This window comes from Dermacentor variabilis, chromosome 9, assembly GCF_050947875.1.
Source record: "Dermacentor variabilis isolate Ectoservices chromosome 9, ASM5094787v1, whole genome shotgun sequence".
NCBI classification, from domain to species: domain Eukaryota; kingdom Metazoa; phylum Arthropoda; class Arachnida; order Ixodida; family Ixodidae; genus Dermacentor; species Dermacentor variabilis.
The window spans coordinates 73,176,944-73,189,028 of NC_134576.1; the positions used below are offsets into that span (position 1 = coordinate 73,176,944).

At 43.6% G+C, this 12,085-nt stretch overlaps 1 protein-coding gene across 1 annotated transcript in view; it reads left to right on the forward strand.

Annotated features, from left to right (window-relative positions):
* The window catches only part of LOC142558064 (glycine receptor subunit alpha-4-like), a 99,755-nt gene that overhangs the window by 68,212 nt on the left and 19,458 nt on the right, over positions 1-12,085 (forward strand). Inside the window, exons 2-3 of the mRNA XM_075670228.1 lie at positions 5,200-5,310; positions 10,542-10,621. Coding sequence (XP_075526343.1) covers positions 5,249-5,310; positions 10,542-10,621 — 142 coding nt within the window. The 5' untranslated portion in view covers positions 5,200-5,248. The remainder of the gene's footprint in view (positions 1-5,199; positions 5,311-10,541; positions 10,622-12,085) is intronic.

Sequence of the window (12,085 nt, forward strand, 5' to 3'; positions counted from 1 at the left end):
TGAGAATATGCATAAAACTCGAAGTTGTGAAACAGAAAATACGGAAATCCTAAAATACATATTGAAACTATGGCTACTTGTGCTGTTCAGTGTAAAAAATATCTGTGTGCTATAATCAAGAATTATTTACGAGTTATAGTTGCTACATATCAAAATTTACTGACATTTTTCATTACACCTGCTTTGAGTGAGAGATGTGGGCTAATCTAAGATTTGGGCCAAACTAACAAAGCGTTACGGAACGCTAATTGTTCCGGCTCCTTTACGAAAATTTTTGTTCCTCAAATATTGAAGTACAGTTAAGGTCACATTTCAGTTCGGACAAAATTTGTGCCATTTGACATCATAAGGCGAATTAGGAGCTGAATAACTACTGAGTCCACTGGTTTCCAAAATTATGTTGCAATATTTCTAACATATTATAATCGTGTTTTCATTAAATTTTGAACACGAATGAGTGTCGCCGAGGCCGTAATGTTTTTGTGGAACATAAGCAGAACGCGAATGCGTCCCAAGTGTGGCGGGTCTCATACTTGCGAATCGCACATCTTCGGGCTGCCGTCAATTCCAAAAAACTTTTTACCGTATAATTTCGTTTCCCATTTTCATGTAGTAGGCGTTGTTGGGCGCTGTGCATTTGCTGAAATTATTAGTTGGCCACTGCAACATACTTCTTTTTTGTCTGCAACAGCTCCAATACCCATTCTACCCTCGTGAAAATATCATGTCCAGAACAGCAATTACTTTAGGGTTTAGTGTCATAAATCAATAATTAGGATCACTCTTTACACAACTTAGGTAGGAACTGGAATGCCCAAAAGAGAGTGTGCAGCAACGAACATTTTTGAAATGGGAAATTGACTTGCTCTACGGTCTCGTTTGGCTGTTGCGCTAAATTCGATTAAGTAACGCGCAAGCCAGAACAGAAATTATTTCTATGCTTGCATTTTACTTGTAATTGCACAGGACCACCATTGTTTCAAGCAGTTAAATGATATAAATTATAACTCGTATATTAAGGCGATTGGTATTCTTTGCCGACTTCTGCCATTCTCAGCCTATCTATCTATCTATCTATCTATCTATCTATCTATCTATCTATCTATCTATCTATCTATCTATCTATCTATCTATCTATCTATCTATCTATCAACCTGCGCCAGTTTGGGTCAATAGGTCTGTGCTCAAGGTCGCGATGCCATCGTCGTCATTGCATCGTCATGTGCAGACTTCGTGATAGAGTCGTCACGCTATCGCCGTCCTTCACTCGTCGTCATTCCATTCTCCTCACACCGTTGCCATGCAATCGTCGTCATACAGTCGTCGTCATGCTACGTTGTCATACCATCGTCGCAATGCTGTGGCAGTCATTTCGTTGTCGCCATTGTAAGTCCTTCATCCGACTCTCCTCATGCCGTTATCACACCATGCTCGCCACGCAGTCGTCGTCACACAACTGTTGTCATGCCGTCATCTTCACGCTGTTGGGTTACCATCGTCATTACTACAGTAACGACATCCCAGTGTTATCCTACCGTCTTCGTTCCCCTTCGACGTCGCTTTTCATTCAATGTTAAACGTACTGTCGTCATTCAATCGCGATTGCGCCGCCGTTGTCATGTCGTCGTGATCATGCCATCGTGTGTCATTCAAGCTTCCTAATTCGACTCTCGTCGTGCTGTTTTCTTCACACCTTCTTCGTCCTACTGGCTACAGTCGTCGTCACACGGTATTTGTCATACACTCCTCGTCATGAAATTTTCATACCGTGAATGTTAAACCAAAGCGTAATTGCGTAATTGTCAGAGTTGCCATCATGTATTCATCGTCGTACCGTCGCCTTTATGCCATCGTGATCGCTCGAGTATCTTCGTTCTATCTACGATATCCGACCCTTGCTTAGCCGTCGTCGTCAGCCATGGTCGTCACACAGTAGGCGTCATACCGTTGTCGCGATGCTATCCTCGTCATGCCGTAGTTTTAGTGTCGACATCACTTCAGTAACTTGATTCCATCATTGTAATGCCGTCGTTGTCGTCATACTGCCTTCATCTACTGACGTCATTCATTTTTAGTTATTGTATTCCAGGCCGCTGTCAGCGGGCCATGGTTTTCCTTGCATCATTGTCATACAGTTGCTACCATACATCCGTTGTGATAGCGTTAACGCCATGGCGTCGTGGTCATGCTATCGTTATTTCAGCCGCGCCATCGGGCATTTTTAATAACGTGTTTGTCAAGCCATCGTACTCATGTCGTCGTCATCGCGCTGTCGCCATTATAGGATCGTCAACGTTAAAAATTTTCACCGCATTGTCGTCGTGCCGTGGTCATCATACCGCCTTTGACGCTCCTTCGACGTCGTTTCTTATTGTTCATTCCATCGTTGTAATTAGGCCAGCGTCATACAGTCGTCGTTATTCCGCCTTGCTCGTGGGCGACCTTGCAAGTGAGTGAAACAACAAAGTGCGTCGATGATTAAGTATGTCTCATAAAGCCGAAGCGTCGGAAGCCTTAGAATGAACTCTGCGGATCTCATATAAACGTGACTTCCGAAATCCGGTGTGCCGCCATATTCCTCGGATTCTAATCGCATTACGTTAACAGCCATCGTTAGATGAGTGCTGCTGTAATTTTTTTTTAATTTGAGTTCCCATACTCGCCTGTAGAGGAACTTTCGAGTAGCAGAGTCCTCGTCTGCGTGAAGAAAACAAACACAAGAACCGTTCACAAACTCCGTTGTCATGTAGACCCCTTATGCTCAGCTTCGTGAACAGGCGTTTAAAAAAAATATATTGTCCCTTTTTGCGCTTTGCAGAGGGAGATCTGAGGCAATCAGCAGAGTTGTTTGCACATGGGCAGGATTCGAGTAGCGTGCTGTATCCCGAAATACTCTTCCCATCACCAACCGCATGCCCCAACAGTGGAAATGCTGGCTTACCAACGCGAACGCGCGTTACAAGCGCAGATTGATGTCACGGATAAGGGAGGCTGCTGAGGCTGCCAAAGTGTCGAACCAAGGCCTACCAAGCAGGAAGAACCATGTCTGCCTTCGTTTTTATTTCGCTTCCCGAATAAACATTGTTTCTCCTTCTCCTCCCCAAACATTCATTCCGAAGTGTTTACAAACGACGCTATTGTCGGCATACGCATCTCCAGCGCATCATCTTTTTTCGTGACCACCGATGCAACATTCCCTCCTCGGCTGTTGATCTAATGCAGCCTTCGCGGGTATTCCTTGTCAGCCTGTTTGCCCAATAGAACGAAGTTCGACGCTACTGCTTCGAAGGCTCGCCCTTACTTGAGTTTGTTTTTTTTTCCTCCTTTGAGCAGATTATTGTTGTCGAGCCTTCTCAACAAATCTTAGTATTTCCAAGTTTTGGACAAACAAAGCAAACGACTGGTTCGTAATTCAGATTTTTTTCGTTCATTTTTGATTGCGCATTTGCTCAGAGATACGACGTCAAATAAGTCGACAAGAACGAATACATTTTTGTTGATCCCTGAAAGGTTTAGAGGTATACGCAAATAGTTTGTTTCCTTATAGATCGGAGGAAGCATTGCGTTTTCACATTCTGACTTAGCTTGCCAGTTTGGGTAAAACACACTTCATTTGAAAGTAAGTGTGAGCTTGATTAAAAATGGATCGTCTTCGCATGTGCTTTCCACATAAGCACGCGTTTCAATTTGAGTAGCGGATATATTTTACTCTTTGCAGATAAAGTGACTTTTGTAAGCACAAGTTTTAAAACTGGAATCGACACGTATTGGCGCACAAAGTTTCCTAAAGCATACGAAAGCACAATTTCTTTTCTGGTCGAATCCCTTAAGAAGAGAGAAACAACTTTATTTGCCACTGCAGGGTTAGAAGTTATGGCAGGTAGGCCTAATGTGGTTCCAAGGTGGGGGCGACGTCTTGGGCTCAGGAGACGAGTGCCCGTTGTGTTTTCTTGTCTGGTCTCGTCAGCAGCTGGTTCCAACCCTCCTCGAAGGGGGCTGGCAGTAATTATTGTGGGGGAGGTTGACCTTTGCATCCCCAGAGAATCTGTGCCCGAGTGGCGAACACTCCGTGGTCGGATTTAGTACAGACGGGGTCGTAATCCCCGCCAGTGATTAAATAAAGCCTAGAATTACTGAGAACGAAATTGGTCTGCAGTCTGCGAAGCATGGTGGCTTGCGCTCGGTCGAGGTCGGGGGGAGAGGGAGAGGGGGGAGGTAACGAGTCCACGCGTGTCGTCTGCTTGTAGAAGTTAGTAATTTCAGCATAAGATTTGGGGGCCTCTGCGAGAGTAACCAGGTTCGAGGGGCCAGCCGCCCGGTTAGTGAGGCCTCGGGCTAGACGGTCGACCCCTTCGTTCCCAGTGTTCCCCAGGTGAGCAGGTACCCACACTAAGCTTACAGTTTTGTCGAGAGTGCAACCGCGGAGGACGGACTGCACTTGTTGGGATTAGTTCCACATTCGAGCTGTAGCAATGCGGGAGTCAATGCGAGAAATTTCGCCAAGGCAATCGAAGGTCATTGTTAAATCGAGCGAGTCAGATACAGTTTCGGGCTATACCGTCCTGGAACAATGGCTCCAATATTTCGTGACTGCGCACAATATAGCTAGATCGCTCTCAAAATGTAGCTTATCGAGCGTGCTGTAAGTAGGAGTTTATTGCATTACTTTACTGCCGCTCCTACAACAGTTTAAAAGTTATTGGGAGGAATCAACCAGGCTTTAGGAGCCTGATTCATAACAAATGTTTTCTGCGCTATTGAGTAATGTGCACGCGTTTTTCACATTCTTAGCAAAGGCTTTCTTGGAAAGCACGAAAATCAACTCGTACACTAGTGCCCTAAACAAGTACTTCACCGTTATTTTTAGCATGATGTAACTAAGACAAGTTGCCATATTAGGGAATAGAAATATCTTTCTCAATTAGGTTTCTGTTTTTTACCACGAGCATAGTTTTTCTTCACGAGCGACATAGGGAGTATTATATTTTCTTAAGCAAACTGCTCGTTTGCGCTTTCGTGCAAGTATTCGCAAGCACATTCAAACAATTTCTTCCGCTTTTCGCATAATGAAGGTGCCAAGAAAGAGGGTGCAATTCGTTAAAGCGAAACACATAAATACTGAAGATAATGTAAGCGTATGTCTCGCAGTAGTAAAGAGTACAGTTTCTAACGTATATCTGTCACATCGCATACATGCAGGGCAACGCTTTGGTGGGGCCAATGGAGCCGGCCTGCGGTTAGCCTCGCTATGAAATGCCTGCGTGTCGTCCTGCTTCACTGCATGCTATGCCTCACCGTGGACTTCACAAGGTATTTCAACATTTATCAATCAATCAATCAATCAATCAATCAATCAATCAATCAATCAATCAATCAATCAATCAATCAATCAATCAATCAACCAACCAGTCAATCAATCAATCAAGCATGCAATCATTCAATAATATCGGTATCAGGCACACCGCTTGACCATAACAGACAAGAAGCCATATATCAGTATTGCAAGGATCTGCGCTCCAGAACAGTGACATGCCATAATATAGACTGAGAGGAAAACAAAACTAAAAAACACACAAATATAAGGAGTCCTGATTGAAAATAAACATTGTAAGTCAGTGAATAAATTCTCAAAAGCCAGCCAGAAGGCTGCATACTAAACAGACGGGCTTCAGCAAACGCTTGCATGCGGAAGCCAGAACTCGCATAAATATGCGGATGGCAAAGTGAATCATGAATCATATCAAGGAACACCATGACAAGAAAAAGATAAATATCAACAAGAGAATAAAGATAAGGAACAGCATCATCAGAAGAAAAAAAAGCACTCTTAAAACCGGCAGGTGTTGTGCAGCTACACGTAAAGGTCTCAGTTTACAGCTAAAGTGGTACACTTCTCGGCCTTTATTACCTAAAGAGCGCTTCGTGCGTTTGCAGCCTCTGACTATGTGGCGACAAGACGCCTTGACAAAACGGATCAGTTAAATTTGGGAGTAAAAAGACGCTTGCCTTAAACAAGTATTCATACTAGCCATATTGCACGTTTTGGAATTAAGTATCGGCTAAGGGGGAAAATCCGTTCTGCGGAAGCCCGCAAGGTGGAGGAAAGCCTGCACCTCGCGTGCTTCAGCAGTACTGATTTGCCATGTTCAGCGTCCTGGTGCCTCACCTTCGGTCTGCGATTGGCTACCCTCCTGGTTAGCTCAGATGATAGAGCGACGGCGCCGGGAAGGCGTTAGTCCCGAGTTCGACTCCCAGGCCAGCAAGAGTTTTTGGTCAAGTGTGAGGCCTTCTTTATGAGAAACGTGTATGAGTTTCCTTTGAAGCTTCGTGCTACAATTTTAGTGCATGTCAGTTTTTCCCTTTCAAGCATCGACCAAGAAATAAAAAAACAATATTGTCTGAAACGCAGATTTCTGTGTCACTTATGCTAAGCCCGATGTCGTGGAAACAAATCCCGGCCACGGAGGCGGCACTTGAATGGGGGCGAAATATGAAATTGCCCGCGTACTGTGCATTAGGTGCTCGTTAGACAACTCCAGCTGGTGAAAATTAGCGCGGGGCGAGAGTTATAATTATATCATCCTGGTATCGGTACGTAAATGACCAGTGTGTGCGTGTGCGTATGGGTGTGTGTGCGTGTATGTGTGTCGTAACAGTGAGGATGTGTTCACAATGAGAGCAGAAGCGTCATTATCAGAAAAAATGCGTCATTCAGCGCCGCCCTCATTCAGAGACATGCGGAGGTTCATAAATTAGGTATGCGCGAATAGTCATATCTGAGACCGAATCATATTACGAATCGAATAGCGGCATAAGCGAGTGGAATTCAATATATTGCAAAAGTTCACGAAGGTAAAAAGGGCCTTTTGGACAAATAATATAGAAACGTTACCATGGCTTAGCATTCACAGCATTATAAAGCACCTTCTGTTCAATTGCTCATTGTGACGAATGCTTTAGTTAATCATAACCAGGACTGGAGACAATGTGCTTGTTCGCGTGCTCATAAATCTGCGAAGCACATGCACTCATGCATTATCAGAATGAAGATGAAAAATTAATAAGAGTGCGTTAGTATCTATATACATATTCGACATTATTCTGGAAAAGCGCATCCCCTGCGGTGATGGCCGGCGGAGAACAGCACTTTTTCTCCGGTCGGAGTGGTTGCGGCAGATGGAACTACTATAATGAAATAATATTGCATTCAAGCATACTAGGATATAATGCGAAGACTGCACGTAACTTCTGCAGTTACATATGGTGTCTAATAGCACAATTTCCGCATGCTTTATCTGAAGAAAATTACAGTGCGAGTTATCGAGGTGTAGCATAAAATAAGAGTTCAACCGACTGTCAGCGCTGAAGAAAGACAAGGCGGACGTGCAGGGCTGTTCACATGATTTGATCATTATATCTTTAATAAATGTTGGTGTTGTGTCTCTTTCTCTTTATTTTTATTACAAACTGGTAACACATTCGGTAGCTTATTTCTATAGCATTTCAAAGGAACTGCCTCGACACATGATTCGCACTTTCTGTTTTTGCCCTAATGCGTTATGATCGTCAAAAGCACATACCCTATTCATAGGCATGAATTTTTTCATGAATGTGCATGTCCACGTCTATTATGATGCTCGCGTCGCCTGGGGCTCTCCACTTTCCCGGCTACTTCGACCCAGCCCTCCTCCATCAAGCACTCAGTACTTTACTCTCTCTCTCTGGTGGAGGGCGTGCCCAATGAGGCAGGTGGCAGTTATCGGCTGCACAGCAAATGACGACAGCGACACAATAACGCACATTCGACCGCACCTTTAGCGTGTTTAAGGCTACTTACACTCTTTATTCATTATGTCTGTCATTGGGTACTAGTGGCACGTGTTTTTGGCATGGTGAGGAATCGTTTCATTCAAGTTACATGTTCATGCGACACCTACAAATCACCTATCAGAAGTAATTTACTCAAGTTGATTTAGTAGCCGGTCGGCTTCTTGTAACTGAAGGGGTTACCAGACTATAGCAGCTGTGACATATGCCAAACCCGCCTCAAATTAGCTTTGGTCTTGTCTTCGATGCAAATTTCTGGCTTCTTGAGAGATCCTGCGTGTTCTACAACTTTATCTATACTATGTACATATAACAATGTACGCTACAGGGCCTGGGTAAAAATTTGTGCGTTTGCTGCAAGTCTGTGCGTGTGAATGTTTGTGCGTCATCTCGGTGTAAACTCGGTTTGCGAAGGCACAACAAACTCATGCACATTGGTGAAACTTTTAGCATTCAACACACTGGTAAGCTCGCGATGACAATAGGCTTGAGTCATCTGGGACCCTCTCACGAGAAAAAAAACACTAACAAACTGGAGCACATAAACAGACCTACCGGCTGCTTTATATTTAATAATTATGGACGTTATGAATCCCTGTCTCATTAATTGAATGAAAATAACATTTCTACTGTGTCATTCCGAAACAAATTAGCATGCTCAACATTGCTTTTCCGCCCCTGGAAACGTGAATTACAACTTGATCGTTCATCCCATCTCCATCCCCTATCAGCCAGACCTACTCACCACCCCGACAAGATAAGCCCATATTATCGAGCGCCCAAATTGATTTAGGCTTCCCTTCTATCCAAGAAGGCTCGATAGATCGGACACCCCGCCAGTCGATGTATTCCTGTCCACCAATGTACTGTATGCAGTGTAAAAACTGCTGTTGTGATAAAACTAGCACGAGCATGCGTGCTTTGATATGTCTTAGTCTGCGCGTAAAAAGGATCAGTAAGCAGTGCTATTGTAGCTGCGTTAAGGTTAATAAGACTGGATTACTTGTATCGAATTCTTCCTTCCCTCTTCGTTTTTCCACGAAAGACTATCTTTGATTTTATTGCGCTTTATGCAATTCCTTCGATTGTACATTGTTATTTTTTATTGCGACAACGCTCTTTTTTTTCCTTCGAATGTTATCAACAATGTAAACAAATGCACTACTGCCTGGGCCACATGTTGGCCTGAAGTATTTTGTATATAAAAAAATATAATGTCACTGTTGCTTCAGTTTCATATTTTTACATGCGCGCTCAACAAAGTGATGTATTGGAAATTTTTACGAAAAATATTCGGGTCCGCGAATAGTGACTTTTCTATTCGGGTCCAACTTGAATAGAATGATTTCCGATTCGCTTTCGAACGATTCAAAGTTGGGCCACTTCCCTATATAGGATAAAACTTCAGCTTTTATTTTATCTGCGTATTGCCTTGCGACGCTTTGTGTCTGGCCTGGAGTGCTTGCAAGTCGGCGCTTTGTTTAAAGTGCACGAGACGCTCCAGGCTACGTCTATTTGCTAAATGGAGAAAATTTGTTTGAAGTGTCAACGTAACGCATCCGCGGATGACAAATATTCCTTATAGCTTAAAAGGCAAAGCTTTAAACAAGCTATGTAATATTTTCTGGATTCAGTATGTGTTCCTGCTATAGTGTTCAATGTAGAATGCCCAATAAGGAGTCGTTGTCGATTTTGCTGTGTGTTTGAATAACATGTAAAACGTTGGAACTTGAAGTAAACAAATGGAATCTTGAGATGCAATTTTGAAAAGGGCGGAAGCTTTGGCGCCCCCCGCATTCTCCAGGATGATAGCGCGGGGAAACCTGTGCAGGCCTGCGTATGTTGTTATGGCTCAAGGCTTAGAAAAGGTTATGTTCACGTCAAGTACGTATAAAAGAAAGGGCGGAAGTCAGAACGAAGGCTTTGCACTTGCGGTGAATTATATTTATCACAACTTGAAATTCAATATATAGTAGTTAAGGTAGTGTATTTATTTCATTATTTTTTATTTATGTTTTATGTACTTACTTGTTTATTTGTTAATATGTATATTCCAACTCACATTATCTCAGCTACGCCCTAGCGTGCCTGTCATTCTTGAGTTGTGTCAGTTGTTGAACGCGTTATTCCTGGATGCGCTATGTTTTATTTGCTCTTTATACACACCTTATCGGTCGAGTTTGCCGCAACGTCCCCAATGAGTGATTAGGTTATTGACTGGTATAAAGCTTTCTGTTAAACGCACAAATTCTTATCTACCCAGGTCCCGACTACATGTGTCATTTCTGCTTTCCAAATCTATTACTCTTGAACTATGCCAAATGTATACTTGATGGTTATTCCACAATTATTAGAAAGTATGAGGGGCGTCACAACCAGGTAAATATATCAGACCCATATAGAGGCTATTCTAATGATCTTGCAGAGTCTCTTCGTAGTTTCCATAGAAGCAAGGCTTCCTCTAAATCACTGGAGCTTCGCTGCAGTGTTTCTGGCACGTTTTATTAATAAATAGAACAAGTTGACCACGTTTTATTTAGGAGGAGAGCCTTGCCTGTGCCTCTATTTCTTTTCGATCTCGTTTCAGTGCTAATAATTTATGATCAGTTGATGCGTTCCCAATTATATTATGACCTCCGAGAGGGGAGAAAATAAGGAAGCATTTCGCCCATAGCTACCATAATTTTCATCAAATGTGCACATTTTTGTTCCAGAGAAGAACCTTTGGACTTGGAGTCAATCCTCCCAGAGAATCCCGGAGACTATGATAGTCTCGAACCTCCAAAGGAAAACGGTAATAGTTTTTTTTAGGCTGCTGCTTTTTATTGTTGTCTTTGCCAACTTCGCGGCGATTCATTGCATGTCACAGCTGCTCGGTTCCAGAAGTTTTGCCTCACACTACAAATGTGGTTACCTTCTTTAGGAAAGATAGGTTTTTGCAAACCTAAGGTTGATAAGGCGGTGCAGCGGTGGCGTAGAGGTAAAACACTCGCCTCGCGTGCAAGAGGTCCGTGGCTCGAGTGCCGGTGCCGCGCAATTTTCCACTGGATTAAAAAAAATCCGCGTGTTGATAAAATTGCATAAACACGCCTGGAGTGTGGCCTGATCCCGGTGACCAGAACTCGTAACGCACTCCCTCACCAGAGCAGGATTGGCCACCCTGGTGCAGTACTTGGCCCCAACCTCCTATATGAACATAACAATCAAACCCCGGCCCTCAGTCCCCAGCAGCTGCGAATCAACTGACCACGGCAGCGGTCAGACCTGCAACGCAGTAGAGGGTGCTAAGAATCCCTGGCTCCGGACAGGCCGCCATTGGAATATGAACCTGGCAAGGTTTAACGCTAGAACGTTATATAGTGAGGCGAGTCTAGCAGTGCTATTGGAAGAATTAGAGGGCAGTAAATGGGATATAACAGGGCTCAGTGAAGTTAGGCGGCCAAAAGAAGCATATACAGTGCTAAAAAGCGGGCACATCCTGTGCTACCGGGGCTTCGCGGAGAGACGAGAACTAGGAGTCGGATTCCTGATTAATAAGAATATAGCTGGTAACACACAGGAATTCTATACTGTTAACGAGAGGGTGGCAGGTGTTGTTGTGAGACTCAATAAGAGGTACAAAATGAAGGTTGTACAGGTCTACGCCCCTACATCCAGTCATGATGACCAGGACTGTCTTGTGGTTATCATTAAGGAGTGTGCAATAGAAGTCTGTGGTAACTCTGTTAGACAGGATACCAGCAAGACGAAAGACCAGGATATCGCAGGAGACGAAAGATCTGATCAATAAACGCCAACGTATGAAAGCCTCTAACCCTACAGCTAGAATAGAACTGGCAGAACTTTCGAAGTTAATCAACAAGCGTAAGACAGCTGACATAAGGAAGTATAATATGGATAGAATTGAACAGGCTCTCAGGAACGGAGGAAGCCTAAAAGCAGCGAAGAAGAAACTAGGAATTGGCAAGAATCAGATGTATGTATGCGTTAAGAGACAAAGCCGGCAATATCATTAGTAATATGTATGAGATAGTTGAAGTGGCTGAGGAGTTCTATAGAGATCTACACAGTACCAGTGGCACCCACGACGATAATGGAAGAGAGAATAGTCTAGAGGAATTCGAAATCCCACAGGTAACACCGGAAAAAGTAAAGAGAGCCTTGAGAGCTATGCGAAGGGGAAAGGCAGCTGGGGAGGATGAGGTAACAGCAGATTTGTTGAAGGATGGTGGCCAGATTGTTCTAGAGAAGCTGGCCA